This window comes from Vipera ursinii (assembly GCF_947247035.1).
Source record: "Vipera ursinii genome assembly, chromosome: Z".
Classification (NCBI taxonomy): domain Eukaryota; kingdom Metazoa; phylum Chordata; class Lepidosauria; order Squamata; family Viperidae; genus Vipera; species Vipera ursinii.
The window spans coordinates 5,266,882-5,291,763 of NC_139517.1; the positions used below are offsets into that span (position 1 = coordinate 5,266,882).

Consider the following 24,882-nt stretch of genomic DNA (forward strand, 5'->3'; position numbering starts at 1 on the left):
TTCCAGGAAGCAGTGAAAAGTAGAAAGCAAGTTTGAAAGAGGTTATAAACTACTCCTATTTCCATGGAGAGCTTGAGGTGGTGGGAACAGCCAAATAGGGCTATTGGGTTCATTTGCTCCAGCATCTGTTCTCTCTTTGATCAGACTAATTTAAAATGTGAGTTGTAGAAGTCTCAGTCATTATTCAAGCACATTTCTGTATCTCCACTGAAGTGAAAAGTTTAGATTGATGCTTTTCTCTTTGGAAGTGTGTTGGGAAAATCCAGTATGCTAGGTCAGATCCATTGGTGTGGATTGATATGTTGGAGACCTCTTTTGGAAGATGTTTTGGCTGCTGATGTTTTGTTCATTCTGATGTTCCCAGTGATCAAAGTGAATGCACTCAAGTGTCCAGAGGTTGATCCCATTCCAGTTCCACATGAATGGTACCAATCAGGTGATCTCCTCATTGGAGGGATGGCTTCACAGAACCTCTATGCCTTCAGTGAACATAATTTTGATGAACATCCATTTCAGGAGCTCTATAGACTTCCAGAGTAAGCAAATTCCACACCTTTCTTCTTCTAAATATCCCTTATTTCTTCTCAACCTTTAAAGATGATGACACCTATTCCTGTAAAGAGATGTTTAAATAAAGCAGATGAAAACTTTACCTGGTCAAGTGCTTCTTGGCTGTAGGCTCAATAAGTCTTTTTCCCCCTCCCATCTGGATACTTTATTGTATTTTTAAGATGTCATGAGAGGTTGATCCTAAACAGCTAATAAATAATTTATTACAAATCCCTAAGATATAGGGACTTAATGAAATAAATAAATCTTTAAGAGATAAGATCCCTCTGTTAAATAAAATAAGAATAGAATTGATTTTTCCCCCAAGAGAGATATATCCATAAAAAGGAACATTAACATCCAACTTTAAATAAATTTATTTGAAAGACAAAGTTAAAAATGTACCTAGGATGCTCTTCGTAACTGAAGACATTGTAAATGAGATAATTTAGAAAGTGAAGCTGCACAAAACATGGTGCTCAAGAAATTCTTACCTGAAATTAGAAATGTTTATCTCAAATTATAATATAATATTTGAAAATGATAAAAAGGCACAAGTTAATTCTTAACTTAATCAAATTCATCATTGTCCTCAATATTTTTATGAGTAAATTCTCAGGTGCAATGAAAATACATTTTCCTGTAATAAATAATAGATCAACATTAGCTAAAAGTAAAGACTAGTACTTCAATGCAAGGAAATATTAATCTTTCATTTGCAGCACAGGCAGAAATGAGGAGTTTTCATTCTCATCTAAGTCATCCACTAAAAAATAATTTTCTCAAAGATTCTGGGGAATTCCACATAGCATCCTAAGTTGTTGGTATTCCCTTATATATCCCAAATCTCTCCTAAGCCAACTGCAGAAATCATATTTGGGATTGCAGTGGGTGAGTGATGAAACTGGGATGGTGCTGATTCTGAACTAGAACTACTGCAGAGTTAGATTCCTTATTTACCAGTTTCATGCTGTTTCCATCTGTGCAGAGAAGGAAAAACTGTTGGACAGTTTCTGAATTTACTGGTCTACCAGCCTATGCCTTTTCCTTTCCAGGTTACTTCTTCCTTCCAATGTTTACTTTGCTTTCCCAGATGTTTCCACAAGGAGATATCTTAATCGCTATATCCACATTATCATCTCCCCCTTCCCCAGATGGTCCCACCCAGGTCTGATGTTAAAATAATAAAGGTGATAGGAAACAGGTATCATCCAGAGGGAAAAGTCCAACATGCTAGATTGTCTATGAAGATTCTGTTATCCATGTCATGGTTGCCCCAAAGGTGTTTATTTTCAAGAAGCAAATGGACTATCTTGTTTTTCTTTGAAGACATTTCACTTCTTATCCAAGAAGCTTCTCCAGGTCTGCTAGGAAAACTTGAAAGCAAACTGATCATAAACTAATATGAGTTTCATGAAAATTTAAAGAAGTGGGGAGGATGGGGGAGAAATAGAGCAAATCATATTCTTTTCGTCATTTCATTTCTTTTCTATCTATTCAGACAGACTGTATTTTTTTCTCAGTTAATATTCAGGAATATAGTAATATCTTTGTTGAAGTGAAAGTTTAGCGTGATTGTTTTTAAGAAATGGACTGGTAAAAACAATATGGTGAGTCAAACAATAGATAAAGGTGGACATTTAGAGGACATGAGTTTTTTTAAAAAAATATTTCAAATTTCATATGCCCCCCCTCCCCAGTTCTCATTATTATTATTTTTTTAGGATTGGAGGAAGAAAGTAAAGTAAGAAGAAGAATAAGTTTAAAATTTACCTACAGAGAAATAGTTCTGTATCTTGCCATCGAACATCGCCTCTAAATCCTAAAAAATATATTATTAGCATAAGTTACTTTCAGTAACTTTCCATGAATGAAATGTGTAATAACATTCTGTACAGCCGGGATGCAAAGTGTTCAATAAAATGGAAACACCTACTGTATTAAAATAAAAAGTCCAATTCCAATCCCAAACAGAAATCAGAATTCTTTCAGTATTGTTCTACACATTATAGAATTGTTTCATGAAAGACTTACTTTATTTGCAGTCTGATCACAAAATTCTACCAGCATGTCCTTTCCTTGGCCTTTGCTGTCAAGGAGATCAATGAGAATGCACAAATCTTGCCCAATGTTACCCTTGGATTCCACATCTATGACAGCTACAACAATCCTAAGATGACCTATCGGACCACTCTGGACTTACTTTTCAAATCAGATAGATTCCTGCCCAACTACAAATGTGGACTTCAAAAAAATCTCCTGGCCATCATTGGAGGACTTGGATCAGATACTTCATCTGATATGGCAGAAATTGTAAATTTGTACAAAATTCCACAGGTGGGTCCAGGGGGAGAAAAGATTTATCTTGTTCTTCTTAATTGATTAATCAATTGATTAATTATGCCTAAGAGTATGCTTAAGTCTTCATTCTCGTGAATATCAACATTTTTGTGAATCTCACTTAACAAGAGAGTCAAAATCAAGATTAGATTCCTGATAATATTTTAACACATTTGTTAAAGAAAAAAAATCAATGCCCAAGAATTTAACTATATTCTCAAAATTTGAGAAATTATGGATCAGGTGTAAATTCCAATCAGTCTAACCAATTTCTGAAGTGATCCATAAAAATGCATAACCAAAACAGAAACCTCTCTTTGACTTCTCTGTACTGTGTCTTATGTTTTGTTTTAGGTCACATATGGATCATTTCCCCTAGAAGAAATTTATAGCTTTCAATCATCTTCACTTTACTTTATGGCTCCAAATGAAGTTCCTCAGTATATCGGGATTGTTCAATTGCTTCAACATTTTGGGTGGAAATGGATCGGGCTCTTTGCTGCTGACACGAAAAGTGGAGAACATTTTTTGCAGAAATTGGATCTCTTGTTCTCTGAGCAAGAAATCTGCTTAGCTTTCACCCAAAGATTTCCCAAATTATTGCGTTTGGATGACTTGGGCACGTTTAGTGAAATAATGATTAATTTTTATACACATTTTGCAGATGTTAAAGCAAATGTATATATCATTTATGGAGAATCTTTGACATTACTGTGGTTTACCACTTTCATATTTCTCTGGGATCCTGAGAATAAGGACAATATATCTTTAAGTAAGGTGTGGATTACTACAAGCCAAATTGATTTTATACTTACAGGAGTCCAAAAAGATTGGAATCTCCAGGGTTTTGATGGGGGCATTTCCTTTCAAATCCATTCAAGTGAAAATCTAGAATTTGAAGAATTTCTTCAGTCCATAAAATCATATTCAAGGCACAGAGATGGATTTCGAAAACATTTTTGGGAGCAAGCGTTTGGCTGTTTCTTTCCTAATTCTGAATTGTCTTCAATGGGAAGTAAAAAATGCACTGGTGAAGAAAACCTGAACAGTCTTCCCACACCTCTCTTTGAAATGCAAATGACTGGTCATAGTTCTAGTATCTATAATGGAGTTTATGCAGTGGCTCATTCTCTGCATGGACTATTATCAAAGAGCTCCAATGAGAAAAAAATATTGACAGGTAAAAGAGTTAAATCTCTGGAACTTCATCCTTTTAAGGTAACATTTTTCCAGCAATAGGTTTTCCTTTCACTTGGAAAGAAAATATATTTTTCAGATAAATGAGATTGCTTAAACCAACATAAAACATAAGGAATACTGCATTCAGTTTTGGTCACCATATTAAAAAAAAAGATGTAAAAAGAGTCCAGAAAAGGTCAACAAAAATGATTAGGGTACTGGAGGCTAAAACATCTGAAGAACATATGCAAGAATTTTGTTTGTCTAGTCTAATGAAAAGAAGGACCAGGGGTGACATGACAACAGTGTTCCAATATTTGAGGGGCTGCCACAAAGAAGAGGGGTCAAAGAAGGCAGGACAAGAAGCTATGGATGGAAACTACTCAAGGGAGAATCAGCCTAAAGCTAAGGAGACATTTCCTAACAGTGAGAATAATTAACCATTGGAAGAGCTTGCCTTCAGAAATTGTGGGTGCTCCATCACAATATGTTTTTAAGAAGAGACTGGAGAGCTACTTGTCTGGAATAGTATAGGGTCTCCTGCTTCATAGGGGGTTAATCTTGGAGCTAATTCTTGCCAATTTATTGTAAATCTTGTCAGAATTTACTGTACCATGGCAACCCTTAAATTGCCACTTCCTTGTAATGTCTATATATTTTTCATTAAAACAATTTTTCTTTTTGCTGACAGCAGATAAGCAGAGAGACAGTATTTCGGGATCTGTCATTTCTAAATATATAGGCTTACATAGTTTTCTCCTTTTGTAAAATGCACAGATATCACAAAATTGAATCACACAATTCTGTATGTTATTTACTGACAATACTTTGTGGGTTCATCTCTTGCTCTTTTGAGCAAAACTAAACACATCAAGTGTTTCACAGTATATATTCTTTGTTTTGTATTGACATTTTGTCCAATCAAACTCTGAAAATCATTTCAGAAACATTTAATGCCAAACATGTTGATTTCTCTCATTATTGTGATTTTAACTTCCTTGCTTTCTTTTTTATCAAATAGCTCCATCCATTTTTTCAAGGCATTTCTTTCAACAACTCAGCAGGAAAGATGGTGTACTTTAATGAGAAGAGGGAAGTTGCAGGAGAATTTGACATCATCAATATAATTGTGTTTCCTAACAAGTCCATCCGGAGGGTGAAAGTTGGAAGACTAGATCCTTATGCAAGTTATGGAAATAAATTGATCATTAATGGAAATTTAATTGAGTGGAACAAAGGCTTTAATCAGGTATAAAACTGCATATATGAAAAATGTTTACATGGTTCCACCTGCCTTAAAAGTTTTTTTATTAAAATATATCCAACTGATCTCTGATGGCTATGATTCTCTTTATGGGATCACTAGTTGACTCTCTTTGATGAAAAAGCTGAACAACCTGGCAATTACATTTTTTATGTTAATAAGCAGGTTGTTCCACTTTCTCTGTGTAATGAATACTGTCACCCTGGATATTGGAAGAGAAAATCTGAAGAGAAAAGTTTTTGCTGCTATGACTGTGTTTCTTGTCCACCGGGGAAGATTTCAACCAAGATAGGTCAGTTATGAACTTCTACAAAAATATAAGAACACTGGTCAGTAAAGGAATTGTTCCATCAAATATTACAATTTGTTCTGGTGCACATATTTATTTCTTGTTAAAATTGATGTTTTCTAGCCTAAAAAAAACCAAGGAACATGTGACCCATATGGATATCAGTTATTACTAATTTCAACTATTAATAATCTCCCAAATTCTAAAATAATAAATCTTGTACATTAAAGCCTTTAATGTACATGAAATCTTTTCTGTTATAGCATTTGTGCCCCAAATATAGGGTTACAAACTGGAATACAAACATGAATAATTTGTTTAGGGTCCTGCAAATCTCATCTGTAGACCAGGTATATGTAAACATATACATACATTTTATATGGTGGTCATCCAAAGCACTGCATGACAATATAACACATACCAAAGAGAGGAAATTGAAAATTATCTAATTCATTCTTGTAGAATTGAATGAAAAAAATCCATATTCAATATGACATAAGGGTAACTATTATATTGAGGATGCTTTTAATCAGTATATATTTTATGAAACTCTTCAATTTTTCATGACATTGTATAAAAATACATTGTTCCATCAGTTATTTATTTCTGAGGGTGATTCTGTGGTGCAGGAAGCATTGCTAACTCATGTTAGTCTAATTTAGTAATATTCTCAAAATTTGAAAGTATCATAATAGCTTTCAAAATCTTTACAACACCTCATGGAATTCCAGATGTTTCAGAACACTTGAACCAAATTTCATAAAAGTACAAACTGAGGTATAAGAAGAAAAAAGAAAAGAAAGAAATGAATATTTTTAATATTTGTTTTAGATTCAGGGTTGTCATTTGGTAGCTATGTGTGTTTAGTCTGCAAAAGAACTGGGGAAATGTGGTATAGTGGAAATGCTATAGGAATGCGGTGGCTTAGTGTGTTAGGACGCTGAGCTTGTCAATTGGTCGGCAGTTTGGTGGGTCAAATCCTGAGTGCCACATAACAGAGTGAGCACCTGTTACTCATCCCAGCTTCTGCCAACCTAGCAGTTCGAAAGCACGTAAAAATGCAAGTAGAAAAATAGGGACCACTATGGTGGGAAGGTAACAGCGTTCCGTGTGCCTTTGGCATCTAGTCATGCTGGCCACATGACCACGGAGACGTCGTTGGGCAAGTTCTGGGTCTTCGGCTTTGTAACAGAGATGAGCACCGACCCCTAGAGTCGGAAACGACTAGCACGCATGTGTGGGGGAACCTTTACCTTTACCTAGAAATGCAGAGTACTACCTGAAAATAGAATTAAGTCCATTTAGGAAAGCATTGGAACTGTTGGAATATTTCCTGTAAATGTTGTGATTCAGGGCCAGCCTGTGGGTCCGGCAGCCGGCTCGGATGTCTCGGATGACTCAGACGAGGGGGAGGAGGAGGGTGTTGAAGACGAACTTGCTGATGATGGCTTGGAGGCTTCGCAGAGCCCCCAGCCAGGGCCCTCTTCTCAGCTGCGCGAGCCCGACAGTGCGGATGATGATGACCCACAGCTGGCCCTGTTCAAGGACGCCCGACGCAGGAGGCAGTCAAGCAGGAACAAGCAGAGAAAGGCTGTGGGACTCCTCGGAAGGAGGCACAGGGAGGGGAAGGGCTGGTTGCTGAAAGCAACCGCCCCGTTTGAGGATCAAAGTTCCGGTATTTTGTTTCTTGTTCTGTTGTTTTGCTTGTGAATTAAACTTGGCAGACGCCTTCCAGCCTCAGTTGTTTTCCAGTCTCTACTGTTTGTACAGGGGTTGCCTTTCTGCAAGGCCGGTAGTAGGCTGGTACAGAACAGTTTGCTTTCAGCCTCCCACCCCTTACTACTCTTATGGAGCAGCTACGTGCCGAGAATGCTCAGCTCACTCAGCAACTCACTTTGCTGGCAGCTCAGGTGGCTCAACTGCAAGCTCAGGTACATGCTGCACCCCCACCCAGGAGGAAATGTCAGATAGCAATGCCGGATAAATTTGCTGGCAATCCAGAACTGTTTCCTGCCTTCCTGGGACAATGCCAGCTTTTTATCAGCGTGAGAGCAGCTGATTTCCCCACTGACCGGGATAAGGTGGGATTTGTGTTAAGCCTTCTTTCGGGGGATGCAGCTCGTTGGGGCACGCCTCTGCTGGCACAACCTAGCCCATTGTTGGATAACTTTGTGGGGTTTTGTGACCATATGCGCCTAATGTACGAGGACCCAATTAAGACGCAGACTGCCACCTGACGCCTGAAAGCTCTGAGGCAGGGTCAACGCCCCCTACAGGCCTATATCAGCGATTTCCGGCTGCTTAGCCAGGATTCCGCCTGGAATGAGGCTGCGCTCGTGGATGCCTTCCAGGATGGATTGTCGGAGGAGATGTTGGATGAGCTGGCCCGCGTGGACATTCCCTCAGACCTGAATGGGCTGATCCATCTTTGCCTGCGGATCGATGCCCGGCTGCAGCAGCGAAAGAGTCACCGTGCCACCCCACAGACCCCTGCCGCCCCTGTTGTGCGTGAGCCCCCAGTCCAAAGGGAGGAGCCAATGGAGCTGGGTTCCGCCAGGTCTCGTCTATCGGTGACGGAAATGGACAGACGACGATCGGGGGGGTTGTGTTTTTACTGTGGGGACCCTGGACATTTGGCTGCTTCTTGCCCAAAGAAGCATCAGCGGGCATCAGTGACCAAGCCTGCTCCGAGAAAGTCCCCTACTTTGCTGTCGGGAAACGCCCCGAGCCCGATCTAGACGGTGTGATAGATCGGGCGTCCCACAACAACCACACTGAGCGACACCGTTCCGATGGTGCCTGTGAACCTCCACAGCATTTGATTTTGGAGGCACGTCTGATCCTTCCTGGCAAGCCAGAGGGGATTCCAGTCCATGCCTTAATTGACTCTGGGGCTACCACGAACTTTATGGACTCAGCCTTTGTGGCTAAATGGGCTGTTCCCCAGTGTCCGGTGGATCCGCCCATGTTAGTGGAGACTATCGATGGTCGAGTGCTCCTGTCCGGGCCTATTACGGCCGCCACGCAACCAGTGTGTATGGCCATCAGTTCCCATGTGGAGGCCATCCAGTTCTACATCACTTCGGATCTGCACTTCCCCGTGGTCTTGGGACTGGCGTGGCTCCGGGCGCATGATCCACAGATCTATTGGTCTCAGAACTTGGTCACCTTCCCAAGCTTGCAGTGCGTGGACCACTCCCGCCATATCTGTGCCGGCCAGGTGGAGGGTTCCCAAGGGGTTTCCTTGCCTCCCGAACTGTCCGACTTTGCTGATGTGTTCAGCGAGTCAGAGGCGGATCAATTACCCCCGCACAGGCCCTATGACTGCTCCATTGATTTAGTCCCTGATGCGCCTCTCCCAGTGGGGCGTTTGTACTCCATGTCGGAGCCCGAGTTGGCTGCATTGCGGGACTTCCTGACAAAGAATTTGGCTTGTGGTTTCATCCGGCCCTCGTCCTCGCCAGTGTCTGCGCCCGTGCTCTTCGTCAAAAAGAAGTCGGGCGAGTTACGGCTTTGTTGTGACTACCGGAAACTCAACGCCATCACGGTGCGCAACCGTTACCCGCTGCCCCTCATCCCCGAGCTCTTGGACCGACTCCGGGAGGCTAAGATCTTCATGAAACTGGACCTGCGTGGAGCTTACAACCTCGTCAGGGTTCGGCCGGGTGATGAGTGGAAGACGGCGTTTGGTACTCGCTATGGACATTTTGAGTACACGGTGATGCCGTTTGGCCTGACCAACGCCCCCGCTGTGTTTCAGCATTTTATGAACGACATCTTTCGGGATCTGTTGGACCAGTTTGTCGTGATCTACATGGACGACATCCTGATCTACTCCCCGTCACATGAAGTGCATCATCAGCATCTCCGTCAGGTCCTGCAGCGCCTCCGAGAACATCGGCTGTTTGCCAAGTTGGAGAAGTGCCAGTTCTACCAGGTGACCATCGATTTCCTGGGTCACCGCATTTCTCCTGAGGGCATCGCCATGGAGCCGAGTAAAGTTGAGTCGTTGCAGAGTTGGCAACCCCCGCGTCGCGTGAAGGATGTTCAGCGACTTCTTGGATTTGCCAACTACTATCGAACATTCATCCCTGGCTTTGCTGCCTTGACAGCCCCCCTCACCCGGCTCCTGCAGAAGAAGACTCGGTTCCAGTGGGACGCACCAGAACAACAGGCGTTCCAGGCTTTGAAGGACGCCTTCATGAAGGAGCCCATCTTGAAGCATCCTGACCCGCAACGGCCGTTTGTCGTGGAGGTGGACGCCTCCGACATTGCCATTGGGGCCGTGTTACTCCAGGCAACGACGCCCAGCGGTACCCTTTTCCTTGCGCGTATCACTCTCGGAAATTGAACCCCTCGGAGCGCAACTATACCATCTGGGAGAAGGAGCTGCTGGCCATCAAGGCGGCGTTCGAGGCTTGGAGACATCATCTGGAGGGGGCGCGGCATCAAATCGAGGTCCGGACGGACCATAAGAATCTGGAAAGCCTGCAGACCGCTCGGAATTTGAACCAACGCCAGATCCGGTGGTCCCTTTTCTTTGCGAGGTTTGACTTCCGGGTTCGGTACATACCAAGCGGGCACAATCAGAGAGCGGATGCTCTGTCCAGGAAGCCCGAATATACCCGAGTGGAAGACAAGCTTCTGCCCAGGACAGTGATCCCCGTCGAGTCTTTTGCTGCGGTGCGGGAGCCGGTTGATATACGGGCTCGGATCCGGGAGGTGCAGCAGCAGGAGGTGTGGGTGGCTCAGCGGAAGGAGGAGGTGGGGCCAGACTCGCCTTGGACGGTCACGGATGGACTCTTGTATTATCGTGACTGGCTCTATGTTCCGGGAGGGCCACTCAGGGGACTCGTCCTCAGCCAGTGTCATGATAACCCGGCAGCGGGGCATTTTGGCCTGTTCAAGACTCTGAACCTGGTTTCCCGTACCTTCTGGTGGCCCCGAGTCCGACACGATGTCCAGTCTTATGTCACCTCCTGCATCCCATGCAGGCAGGCCAAGTCAGCGACAGGGGCCCCGCCTGGTTTACTGCAGCCTTTGCCAACACCCAAGAGACCCTGGGGGGCTGTGTCCATGGACTTTCTGATGGATTTACCCCCATCCTCTGGCTTCACAACAATGTTTGTGGTGGTGGACATGCTGACCAAGATGGCGCACTTCATCCCCTGTCGCGGCTTACCGTCAGCTCGCGCCACTAGTCGCATGTTCATCCAACAGGTGTTTCGGCTGCACGGCCTCCCCGATAGAGTTGTCTCCGATAGGGGGGCCCAGTTTACAGCCCGCTTCTGGCAGGAGTTGATGCGTGCGTTGGACATTAAGGTTTGCCTCTCGTCCGCGCATCATCCTCAAACTGACGGGGGTACCGAGAAGGTCATCGGTATCCTGGAGCAGTATCTGCGCTGCTACGTCAACTTGCAGCAGGACAATTGGGTGGACTATCTGGCCATAACCGAGTTTGCCTTTAACAACTCGCAGCACACCTCCACGCAGATGACACCGTTCTTGGCCAATGTGGGTTATCACCCCCGGTTTTTCCCCCTTTCTCCCGTGGACTCACCGGAGCTGGCAGCGAACGACTTCATGGCAGTGTTACAGGCGATCCATCGATTGGTGCGACGGCAGCTGGAGAAGGCCAAGGCCGACTACAAGAGGTTTGCCAATCGTTCGAGACGGGATACGCCTCCACTATCGGTGGGGGATCGGGTCTGGCTGTCCACCAGGAACCTACCGTCCACACGGCCGGCGAGGAAGCTGGATCACCGTTACCTAGGACCGTTCCCAGTCGAGGCTGTCATCAATCCGGTCGCCTATCGTTTAACTCTGCCACGTTCCCTGCGCGTGCACCCAGTCTTCCATCGGTCCCTGTTGGTCCCCGAGCAACCGGCTTGTCCACTCCGCCAAGCGGAACCTCCCCCATCAGGACCTCGTGATGGAGGCAGCACCCCCGAGTACGAGGTCACCAGCATCAGGGATTCCCGTTGGCTGAAAGGTCGTTTCCAGTACCTGATCGAGTGGAAAGGATATGGACCGGATGACTTCACCTGGGAAGACGCGACCGCCGTTCATGCCCCTGTGTTGGTGACTGCTTTTCACGAACAATTCCCATCCCGACCGCATCCGGATTGGCAGACCCGGGGGAAGGGCCCTGCGGTGCGGGATAGTGTTGTGATTCAGGGCCAGCCTGTGGGTCCGGCAGCCGGCTCGGATGTCTCGGATGACTCAGACGAGGGGGAGGAGGAGGGTGTTGAAGACGAACTTGCTGAAGATGGCTTGGAGGCTTCACAGAGCCCCCAGCCAGGGCCCTCTTCTCAGCTGCGCGAGCCCGACAGTGCGGATGATGATGACCCACAGCTGGCCCTGTTCAAGGACGCCCGACGCAGGAGGCAGTCAAGCAGGAACAAGCAGAGAAAGGCTGTGGGACTCCTTGGAAGGAGGCACAGGGAGGCCACGCCCTGAACTCTAATAAAAGGAGTGTTTGGGGAAGGGCTGGTTGCTGAAAGCAACCGCCCCGTTTGAGGATCAAAGTTCCGGTATTTTGTTTCTTGTTCTGTTGTTTTGCTTGTGAATTAAACTTGGCAGACGCCTTCTAGCCTCAGTTGTTTTCCAGTCTCTACCGTTTGTACAGGGGTTGCCTTTCTGCAAGGCCGGTAGTAGGCTGGTACAGAACAGTAAAATGTAAAAACTCCCTGCAATAATCAGTCTATTAAATGGAATGGCCATTGGAATATAGGCATACAGGCAACTAATCAAAGATCAACATCAATTATCAAACAATAACAGAAAACATTTAATAAAAGTGTCTGTTGTTGTTAGCTGCAAAGTCATGTCCAACCCATCGCAACCCTATGGACAACGTTCCTCCAGGCCTTTCTTTCCTCTACCATCTTCTCGAGTCCTTTTAAGCTCACGCCTACTACTTCAGTGACTCCATCCAGCCACCTCATTCTCTGTCGTCCCTTTCTTCTATTGCCCTCAATCGTTCCCAGCATTAGGCTCTTCTCCAGTGAGTCCTTCCTTCTCACTAGGTGGCCAAAGTATTTGAGTTTTAGCTTCAGGATCTGGCCTTCTAAAAAACAGTCAGGGTTGATCTCCTCTAGGACTGACCGGTTTGATCGCCTTGCAGTCCAAGCTACTTGCAGGAGTCTTCTCCAGCACCATAGTCCAAAGGCCTCAATTCTTTGGCACTCAGCCTTTTTTATGGTTCAACTTTCACTGCCATACATTGCAACTGGGAAGACCATAGCCTTGACTATACACACTTTTGTTGACAGGGTGATATCTCTGCTTTTTAGTGTGCTGTCTAGATTTGCCATGGCTTTCCTCCTGAGGAGCAAGCGTCTTTTAATTTCTTGGCTACAGTCCCCATCTGCAGTGATCTTGGAGCACAGGAAAATAAAATCTATCAATAAAAGTGGTAAATGGAAATAAATAAGCTTACTTTTGATCTTTTTATTTAGATACAGAAGATTGTTCCAGATGTCTTGAGGATCAGTATCCAAGCAAGGCTCAAGATCGATGCCTTAACAAAACAATGAGTTTCCTTTCCCTTAAAGAACCTTTAGGGATCAGTTTGGCCTCAGCTGCTGTTTCCTTCTCCCTCATGACAATCAGTGTGCTTGGAATTTTCCTTAAGCATAGAGATACTCCCATTGTCATGGCCAACAACCGGGACCTCACTTACACTCTCCTTATTGCCCTTTTACTATGCTTTTTATCTTCCTTGTTATTCCTTGGTCAACCAAGAAAAGTAACCTGCCTTCTACGTCAACCAGCATTTGGCATAATCTTCTCAGCTGCTGTTTCTTGTGTGTTAGCTAAAACTATTACTGTGGTTGTAGCTTTCATGGCTACTAAGCCAGGATCTTCATTGAGAAAATGGGTGGGGAAAAGATTGGCCCTTGTCATTATCCTTTCTTGTTCTCTTATTCAAGCAGGTCTTGGCATCTTGTGGTTGGCAACCTCTCCTCCATTCCCTGAGTTAGACATGCACTCCCTTATAGAAACAATAATTTTGCAATGCAATGAAGGCTCCATTTTCATGTTCTATTGTGTTCTGGGCTACCTGAGCTTCTTAGCGATTGTCAGCTTCATTGTGGCTTTCCTTGCCCGTAATTTACCTGACAGCTTTAATGAAGCCAAATTCATCACTTTCAGCATGTTGATCTTCTGCAGTGTATGGATCTCCTTTATTCCAACTTATCAGAGCACCAAAGGAAAAGCCATGGTGGCTGTGGAGATCTTCTCCATCTTGTCCTCCAGTGCTGGGTTATTGGGATGTATCTTTTTTCCAAAATGCTTCATCATAATGTTGAGGCCAGATCTAAATAGCAGGCACCAACTAATCAAACAAAATAATTAAATTATATCTACATTATTTTTATGAATGACAGGGGAAGGATAGTAGCACAGAGAAAGACTGGCCCTTTATAATATTTCTCCATTTTATTAATATGTTCTGCCCTCAGTTATTGAAGTAATAATTCTACAATGCAATGTTCATCACTTTCCATGTTTTATACTTGTTCCATATAGATCTTATGGCTTTCAGAAGCTTCATCATGGATTTATTTGCCTCTAAGCTAACTGGTGGCTTCAATTAAGCCAGGTTCATTGCTTTTACCATGTTAGTCTTTTGCAGGGAGTGGGTTTCTTTTCTACCAACCTATTTGAGCATCAATGGAAAATCCATGGTAGCTGTGGAGATCTTTTCCATCTGAATCTCCAGTGCTGCTTTATTTGGGTGTATCATTTTCCCTTAAATACTTCCTGATTGTACTGAGACCCAAGCTAACCAGCAGGCAGCAATCAATAAAAATAATGATTAAATAATGCATTTTTCTCAGTGTATTGTTAAGTGATTACATCAGGGGTGTCAAACTGCCAGCCTGTGGGTCAGATGTGTCACCTGGAAGCCGCGGCCACCCCATTGCAGGCAATGGTGAAAATGCTCCGATACATTGTGCACCTCACATGACATCACAAGTTTGACATGTCTGGCTTACATTATATGTTAACCACTAAGAGAAATTGTGTCTTCAATTCAGGTGATTTTAATATGAAATATGTATGTATATTTGTCATATGCTTTCTGAGACATGTTTTTTCTGAAACATAAACACCATACTATTGCTATACTATTTCTATTCTATTGAATTTAAATACAAATTAAATAAAAGGAAATACATTTTTTCCTTTCTTTATTATTGTCTGATTTTTTTGAGTCTCTTTTAATATCTAATGTTAAGGATAAATACCGTTTAGACATAGATTTTATGTTGGTCACTCTCCTTTGGTTTCAAATAAGTCACACAGTTATTGTTGAAGGAAAAAAAGGAGTACTTGGAAATTAAGGAGGCTATAAAACAAACATATGAATGTGTGAATAATATGATAGAGTAAGAAAGATCTGCAATTTTGAATTAGAAACTACTGGTAGTTAAGAGAAGAGTAGTGGAGATTTAAAAAAAAACAAAGAAATTGTTAAGTGATTTGGTAGATCATCTCTTAGGCTATTTCTTTAGACCTCCTGAAAATAAGGAGGGGCTTCATCTAAAAAAAAGTAATTGAATAGTTGAAGGGACACTTCAAATCAAAATCTTTAAATCTTTATATTAGAGCTTAGAAATACATAAGGAGTTAATGTGTTACAGGTTTCATGTCAACCAGCTGTTATCAGATTCTTTCCAACAGTGCAATCATATGACTTATTATATGTTTAAAATAAAACAATATAATAATGCATAACATTATTTCCAAATGGTTTAGGCATTGTCTAACAAAACTACCTTAAATGTCTAGTTTTGCAAATTAAATCATTCTGTTTATCTTCCATTCAGAATAGGAACATTTTCTGCTCTTTTCTTACCCTAAGAAATATGCTGTTGTGAGACTGGGCTTGGTTCCCATACTTCTTTCTGAGAAGGAACCCAATAAACATTTCTTTTTCTATTAATTTCTTTTAAAATTATATTTAACATTAGTTTTAATCCATAGAATTTATCTCTTCCTTTCCCTTCCTCCCTCTTTCCCTCCCTCCCTCCCTCCCTCCCTCCCTCCCTCCCTCCCTCTCTCTCTCTCTCTCTCCCAAGACAGACTTGATACAGAACACCACATCCCCTGGATGGGTTTTGGGTGTGACATCAGTGGAAACTTAAGGGAAAGGTGTGACAGTCATCATCCAGACATCTCTTAAGGTATACAGGGTCAATTCACAATAGATTAGTGAATGTGAGACCTTATTCATTAAATTGGGCTCTAGAAATCAGTTGGCATTGTTGCTACTGCCAGATCCAATTCTGCATCCCTTTCCACACAGCTTTAATAAGCCAGGAAGGAAATGGATCCAATAAACTAGCAGCTGAGAGGGCCTTGTCCACTTCCTCAGGTTCCATGGGCTCAAACTCTTCCCAGCTCACTTTGCAAGCCCCCATACCTCACAGATCTTGCTTTAAACGTGGAGTCCAACATAGATTCAGTTTGAGTGATCTTGTCCATCAGATGTACAATGACTTTTTAGGTATTACTCTTTCCAAGAAAGGAATGAGTCAACTGAAACATACTGTATATTACTTAGACCACACTGGAGCCAGAAGGATGGGTGGAACTTTAGGAGATATGGCTAGTTTAGCTTCAGGTGTAATATCAGTGGAGAACCTAGGGCAGGAGTGGCAGTATAATGATCACCTAACTTTATTGGATTCCAAGTTTGAGTTGACAGTGGTGTTCCTCAGATTCATGGTCTTGGGTGATCTTAAACTGCCTTCCCTAGAAGGAGGATCTGAGGTGGCACAGGAGTTCATGGCTGACATGGCAGGCATGGGCTTATCCCAGATCTTTCAGAGTCTGATATGGGACAGTGGCAACATATTTGATCTGGTGTTTCTGTTGGAGCAGTTGCAATGTGATCTAAAATTGTAGCGGGGGGGGGAGGCTTTTGGTGTTTCCCTTGTCATTGTCGTATCACGTCCTGATTACTATTAGATTTTTTTGGCAACACTATCAAATGCAGGGAGGCAAATTCATGATTCATATGAACCATGGGTCAATGCTTGCAATAAAGGGCATGCTAAGGTTAACGATTGGATCATGCCTATATAATCTTTCACTTTTCATGGATATCTTTTTCCCTGAGTTTCATGGAAGAATTGAAGGAGGTGAAATAAGAGAGCAGACATCCAGAGTGTGGCTGGTAGACAACAAGGAACAAAGTCAACCAAACAATTATATAATTATTCAGAATATTATTTTAATAAAAAATAATTGGTTGATTACAAAACAAATGTATTTATTGAATTTCCATTATATTACATTACCTTATATTACTTCTGTGACAATATGGTAGATGCCCCCAAATTTTCACTTTTAGAAAAGAAAGTTTTGAATGGAGAGTAGATATTCACCTTCACATTATATTTATATTTACACTGCGTAGTTAAGGAAATGTAATTGTGTCTTCACAGCAAATATGAGGGGACAATTGGGAAATTATTAGTGATTGACTGTAAAATAGTTTCTCTCTGAGTGTCAAAAATCACTAGTCTTCCCACAGTATATCTGTGAGATATCCGAGAATATCATTGGGGACAAATTTAAATATAATATTGATGAAACTTACTCTTACCAACTTAAAAACATAATCAGAGAGAAAATAGTTAACCATTCCTTCTTGTATATTGTTCCTTGTTGTTTAAATCAGGCCTCAACACAATAATGTAACACTTGGGGGGAAAATGCATCCTAGGAGTGCAGAAGTAGAACACAAGATAGAAACGTTTTCCACAGTCACCATGGCTTTTCCTCTGGTGCTCAGGTAGGTTGGAACAAAGGAGATTCACACACTGCAAAAAGCTAACATGCTAAAGGTGATGAACTTGGCTTCATTAAAGCTGTCAGGCAGTTTGCAAGCCTGGAAAGCCACAATGAAGCTGGCAAGTGAAAGGAGAGCCATATAACTCAGGACACAATAAAACATAACAATGGATCCCTTGTTTCATTGTAGAATCAATTGTTCAGTGATTGAGTGAACATCTAACTATGGAAATGGGAGAGCGGTTGACAACCACACAAGGCAGATGCTTGCTTGGAATAGAGAGCAGAAAAGGACAAAAATACAACAAAAAAAGTCAAGGAAACTGTAGGCCCACTAAAGAGAGAAGATGGCAAGGAAATTGCAGGCAACAGGGAGAAACCTCTCTCCACGGAACCGATCCCTGGTGCCCAAAAGGTTTGGGACCTCTGATTTAGTAGATCATCTCTCATGTTGTTTATTTTCATTCATTGATTGATCAATTGATTGATTGATTGATTGATTGATTGATTGATTCATTCATTCATTCATTCAACACAGGCAATGTAATTCTCAAAAGCAAAAGTTTCTGAAACTTTTCTGACTATAAGGTCAATGTAAGAATAAAGAAGTTTGCAAAGCAACAGAAATAAAATGGCACTTGCTATGAGAAACTCTTACAGTAGCCACACAGAGATTACACACAAACACATTTGCCTAAATCATCAGGGAACAGAGTATAAGGTAATAATTTTCCCTCTAATTTGCAAAATGACTATATTTCAGTTCTGTTTCTTGGCAGCATCACACCTGAACAAGGATGGCAAAGAGAAAAAAAATATCAGACCTGTTGCACTTTGAAAGATCCACAAAATTTATCTTGTGCCACCGAGATCTGAGTCACGGAAATTGTTCTGTTTTATCTTTACTTTTTTATTTATATATAGAAAAAATGTATTCTTCCTTTTTAGTGGACATTTCCCATTAGGTCTAATGAAGGCAATTTATTTTTTTGCAAACTGGACAGCTATATTTTGTTGACCATGTATTTGACAGAAAGGAACGATGGCTCAAGACTCTGGGCATTTAAATTTATTCTGCTCTTCTTCTTTCCTCCTGGCACTGTCAATGAGAATTTGAAATCAATCTGCCTCCAGCCCTCTAATGTTCCAAGGAAATTTCCTACCTCTAGAGCTAAAATGATACTTGGGGGATTTTTTTCCTTTGTAAATGCTGATGAACGTACACAGAGTTTCAAAACAGTGCCACACATTTCTGAATATGGATTGTAAGTGCCTCATTCTTCTTTGAATAAAATGTAATATAACTTCAGAGAAAATGTAGAAAAAAGGTAGATTATTCTGGTTCAAAGGATGAAGAAAAGATTGAATGCCATTGGATGAAGAAAAGGTTACAAAGTTCAAAAGAACAGTGTGAAGATTTATTTCCATCTTAAGCATTAACATATATTGATTGAAGTGTGTAGTTGTATGTAAACTTTTACAGCAGTTCTAGGAAGTTCTAGATAGTTGATAATTTTAATACAATCTTCACTGTACCTTTTCTATGCAAGAAGGAAGCTCCAGCAAATCAGCAAACTATGAACTAAAAGTTTGATTTAAGGAGCTGATCATATAATTTACTACCAAACATTAACACATATCCACCCAGTGATAAGGTTGATAGGCTGGTGTTCCTAGACTTTCAAAGAAAATACATCCTCTGCCAGGAGATGACATTACAAAACTAGAGAGATGCACAAAACCAAGGATGAAAGCCTGCTATAATGCTCATAGGTCAACATAAAAGAACAACATTGTATACTATAGGCCAGCTAACCATGGAGAAGAAAGAGATGAATGTTTAGTTACAGTAAACATTTAAAAATCTGTATGTAAAAATACACCACAAGTAGTAATGTTTTTTTTTAATTACCCAGACATTAACTGGAAGACAAACTCAGCAACAAGGGGAAAAGGGTAGGGTAGATTCCCTACCAGCCCAGCTGACAACTTTGACACTCAAAAGGTAGAATAGGCAGCAAAAGGGATAGCTATACTAGACTTTATTCTATGTTCTGTACTAAAGAGGAACATCACTTTCTCAGTCTGGAAAACATTTTCCAGTCAGCCTCTCCAAAATTGTTGCTCAGAGATATAGGTCTTACTGAACATCTCCTCCTAAATGATTTGAATAGCTGCTACCTGATCAACAGGATTAATGCTAATTAAATGATTAAGATCCAATTTTCATTACATCTCTTATAATAGAGAATAAATCTGATCCAAATTTCTGCCCCAGGGTAAAAAAAGCAACTGCTTTTCATATGTGTTAAGAATAAAATAGGTGCAGTTTTATAACTGGAAAGGTTCAACTACATTCTTGAAATGCTAAAAGCAAATATTGAAACCATTGTTGATATGGTCAGTAGGACTCTATGCCTTATTACAAAAAAAAATCAGATTCATGACTCCTTGCTGTTGGTCATCAGTCAGTGACTGTTGAGATGATCAGAATACTGTGCAAAGGAAAAAGTCTCTTTTGTTGAAATTCAAAATTAATCTCTTCTGGATAAATTGCTGAAATTATCTATTTAGTTTAGAACTAGATTTAGTTCTTTTTGTGATATGAATTTCTGTCCTTCTGCGTTTTCATTTCAGCATGATACCAAAATATGCCCAGCATCCTCTTTCTATGTATTTTGCCATTGACGAGATCAACATGAACGTCAAGCAGTTCCCCAACATTACACTAACAGTGGAGATTCATGAAAATGGGTTCAGTGCCTGGGAGGCCAGTCAGCATGTTTTAGCATTTCTGTTTCTGAATCGAGGGAGTCCAATCAACTTCAGCTGTGTCCGAAGAAGGAAGCTGAACTTCATGCCTATCATTGGTGACCTCATCTCACTCAATACCATCCAGATGGCCCACATTTTGAACACCTATAAATTTCCACAGGTAGGACCATTTGTAAAAGATCATCGTGTTTGGCAAAAGCTGATAAAGAAGACCTCTGTTTTTTAAATAAAACCTAGCTTCTATCACTTTTAGCCAGGCTAAAAATATTTCCAGATACTTCTATTGGGAAGCCTATGGTTTTTTTTAATGCAGTCACAGTAATGCATAATGTCACAATAGAATCCAATATTCCATGGAGAATGGAAAAGCTTTATGCTCTTCATTCAATTGGTACATTTCAGAATAGAGCTGGAAGGGACCCCAGAGGTCTTCTAGTCCAACCTCCTGCTCAAGCAGGTGACCCTATATAATTTCAGACAAGTGGCTGTTCGATCTCTTCTTAAAAACCTCCAGTGATGAAGCACCCACAACTTCTGAAGACAAGCTGTTTCACTGGTTAATTGTTTTCACTGTTTTACAAAATTTCTCCCTAATGTCAGGTTGTTTCTCTCCTTGATTAGTTTCCATCCATTGTTTCTTGTCTCGCTTTCTGGTGCTTTGGACAATAAATTAACCTCCTCTTCTTTGTGGTAGCCTCTCTGTTATGTATTGAGCTTGCTTGTTAACACCACATGGTAACAGCTGGTAGGTTGCAAGAGCAGGGAGCTAGCTAACAGCTCCCAGCATCTCAGACAACCCGTCTCCAGCGCTGCTATTGGTTGCCCCTAGGTGGCAATAGGTTGCTTCAAACCTATTGGATGCCACCTAGGGGCCAAGGTATAAATTGCTGCAGCTGCAGCCCTGTTCTCTAGTTCAGATCCTGCAAGAAAGAAACCATGCTCTTTGCTGAACTCACTTGCCTCATCTTCATTCCTGCGCAACGAACCCAGTATACAACACTGGCAATGAAGGTGGAATCCTGCTTCTTCATCAGAGCTGAAAGTCACTAGGGGAGAGGCAGCACATGCCTGGTGGGAAAAGCAATTCCCCCCCCTACGGTTGGCTAGCAAGCAATGGTAGTGACCACACACTCAGAGGACCAGTCCCTGAGAAATGGAGAGGCAGGATTAGAAGAAGCAGAAGCCAGCTGCGATGACCAGCAGAATGCCCAAGGTTGGAAGGTTGTGAGAGTTTGACATCAAGAAACCAGAAGGATGGCCCTTGTACCTGTCCCAGGTCAAGAACTACCTTCAGGCAAACCAGGTCGCAGAGGATGGACTAAAGGCCACCACGCTGCTCTGTGTGTGCGGCCCAGTGACGTTTGATCTGGCCGAAAACCTGTTCACGCCCATGCCGTTGGAATCCATCTCCTATGCTGAACTGAAGAAGAAGCTCGGAGAACACTTCCAAATGAAGATGTCAGTGAATGCATGGTGCTATGCCTTCGAACATGAATACAGCAGCCGGGAGAAACCACATCCAAATACATCACAGCCTTGAGGCAGGCTGCAAGCCTATGCCAATTTTCAGACGTTGAAGACCGACTTCGAGACTGGCTCATCTGTGGCCTCCATAATCGAGAGCTGCAGCAAAAACTTTTTGCCAGAGAGGTCCTGTCATTCGCAGATGCCCAGAACGAGGTCGTGGAGGATGAAGCTGCTGGTGGAGCTGTCCGAACGATCTGGCCCACCAAAATGATGTAACGTGAAGAAGCCATCTACCACAAGATTTGGTGCAGGCCTATCAGCAACTACCTGTTGATGAGGCCACAGCCACAGCACAGACAATTGTGACCCACAGGGGGGGCTTTCAGAGTAAAGTACTTGCAATTTGGGGTCAGTGTTGCCCCGGGCATTTTTCAGGGAATCATGGAACACACACTCAAAGGCATCCCAGGGGTTTGCCCCTATTTTGACTATGTGCTTATTGCTGGAGAATCCACAGAAGTGCTAGCAAGGAGGCTCAGAGCTGTCCTGCAGAGGCTGTGTGAAGCAGGCCTCAAACTAAAAAAGAACAAATGCAGAATTGGGGTTCCCTCAACTGAAGTTTTGGGTTTTTGCATTGATGCCAATGGCATCCACCCAGCTGAGTCCAAAGTAAAGGCCATTCAGATGGCTCCTAGCCCTAAAACAAAATGAGAGCTGCAAGCATTCTTGGGCCTCCTCAACTTCTACCACACATTCCTTCCTAACAAGGCCGCAGTGGCAGAGCCACTTCACAGCCTCTTGGAAATGGACCAGCATTCACGAAAAAAGTTTTAAGGACTTGAAGGCACTTCTGTCGGTCAGTTCCACTATCACTATTTCAGAAAGTCTAAACCGGTCTGTTTAGCATGTGACGCATCCCCATACGTGGTGGGGGCAGTTTTGAGTCACTTAGAGAAAGATGGAACCCAGGTTCCCATTGCATTTAGGATGCTGTCCTCTGCTGAGCATAACTATGCTCAAATTGATAAAGAGGCATTGGCCATTGTAGCTGGAGTTAAAAAATTCCATGACTACTTATATGGCAGGGATTTCACGGTCTTCACAGACCACAAACCATTATTGGGATTATTCACCACAGACAAACAGACACCCCACCTATTATCCCCCAGAATGCTGAGATGGTCTATTTTTTTTATCAGCTTACACGTTTAAGCTGATTCACAAACCCGACAAAGAAATGGGCCATGCAAACGGCCTGAGCAGGCTTCCACTGCCACAAATCAAACCAGACCCAACCCCAGTGGCCCGTGTATTGTCCATCCAGGACTTGCCAGAATTTCCTCTCCACGCAGGGGACATAGCTGCAGAAACAGCAGCTGATAAGACATTAAGTAGAATGCTTTCTTGGGTACACACAGGATGGCTGGATAAAAGCCCAGGGCCTAAATTCCAGAGTTATTTTACTAGAAGACACGAGCTATCAGCTGACAAGGGTTGTATCCTATGGGGGAACAGGGTCATAGTCCCCACGTCACTAAGAGACAGGGTCTTACAATCACTACATGAAGGTCATCTGGGTATTGTCTGTATGAAAGCTTTAGCTAGAAGCTACTTATGGTGGCCAGGTTTAGACAAGGCCATTGAAGCCCAGGATGCATGGATGTTACACATGCCAGCAATCAAGGCCTGAAATGCTGCACGCTCCAATTCACAGGTGGGTGGAGACTCACACTCCCTGGTCTAGAATTCACATAGACTTCGCTGAGCCCTTTCAGGGACAGCTCTTCCTTATAGTGGTCGACAACCACTCTAAGTGGCTTGAAGTAATTCCAGTTGCTAACATGACCACTGCTAGGACCATCCAGGTGCTTAGGAAACTCTTTGCCACACATGGGCTGCCAGACATCATAATATCTAACAATGGAGCCCAATTTACAGCAGCAGAATTTCAGGCATTCCTGAGGGCAAACCTCATTAGGCATGAAACGTCGGCCCCATTTCATCCTTCTAATCGCCAAGCCAAACAGATGGTCCGGACCACAAAAGAGTCACTGAAGTGTATAGTGACTGGGGACTAGCATCACAGATTGGCAGATTTTTTACTTTGCCAGCATTCCACGCCCTGCACAGCTACAGGGAAAAGCCCTGCAGAGCTGCGCTGGGGGAGGTGACTGATCACAAAACTGGACAGGTTGCATCCAGATAGGGTGGCAGCAGAAGCTTTGCACCCAAAACCCCTGAGGGGGCTGCAAGTGGGCAACAGGGTGTGGGCCAGGAACTATGGGCATGGGAATTTGTGGGTGCCTGGAAAAATTACTAAAATGTCAGGCCCCCTCTCTTACAAAGTGGGGCTGGAAGGCGGGCAAGTTGTACAGCGCCACATATATCAGCTTAGGACGCGTTTGCCAAACTGCCACAAAACGAGGACTTCATCATAAGTCCTTACTCAGGTCCACAAACTGGCAGCCAAGCCGGCCCATGCATAGACCTGAAGGCTCACACAGCCCAAGCAACGAGGAGTTGGCCATAGAGGAGGGGAGCCCAGAAGTGCAACATGGGTCCCCTGACAGAGAAAGCCAACCTGATGGCTACAGCCACTGTGCTAACTCTGCTGAACAAACTGACTCTGGGGTGGGCCAACCTGGAAAGACCAGCCAGAGAGCACCAAACCACTCAGAATCACTTGAACTAAGAGACACTGGTCTACCCAGCCCGGCGGGCAAGCTGGTAGGCCAGGACATGCCTGGGTCCCCCAGGCATTCCACAAGGCCACACAAACCTCCTGCTTATCTGAAAGATTTTTTTCTGTAATAATAAAGTTATAATGTTGTTTGTACCTTGTATTTAATGCTGACCTACAAGATTGTAATGGACAATGGAGCTATAATGTTGTAAGTACTTTATTGTGCTGCTAAGTGGAACCTATTCACACCAGTGTTAAGTCTTTGTAAAGTGTATTGCTGTAATCACTATTGTTGCTACAGTGTTGTTAGTTCTAAGGGGGAAGGGGTGTTATATATTGGGCTTGCTTGTTAACACCACGTGGTAATGGCTGGTAGGTTGTGAGAGCAGAGAGCTAGCTAATGACTCCCAGCATCTCAATAGATCACAGAGTTTGGATCATGACAACTTATCTCCAGCACTGCTATTGGTTGCCCCTAGGTGGCAATAGGTTGCTTCAAACCTATTTGCCGCCACCTAGGGGCCA

At 42.8% G+C, this 24,882-nt stretch overlaps 1 protein-coding gene across 1 annotated transcript; it reads left to right on the forward strand.

Moving 5' to 3' along the window:
• Positions 1-267: 267 nt before the first annotated feature.
• LOC310649935 (vomeronasal type-2 receptor 26-like) lies at positions 268-16,541 on the forward strand (the record flags this gene model as incomplete). The annotated part of the gene is made up of 5 exons (XM_083378765.1): positions 268-536; positions 2,595-2,886; positions 3,244-4,069; positions 13,082-13,900; positions 15,940-16,541. The coding sequence occupies 5 exons, from the start codon at positions 268-270 to the stop codon at positions 16,539-16,541; spliced, it is 2,808 nt and encodes a 935-aa protein (XP_083234891.1).
• Positions 16,542-24,882: the final 8,341 nt, after the last annotated feature.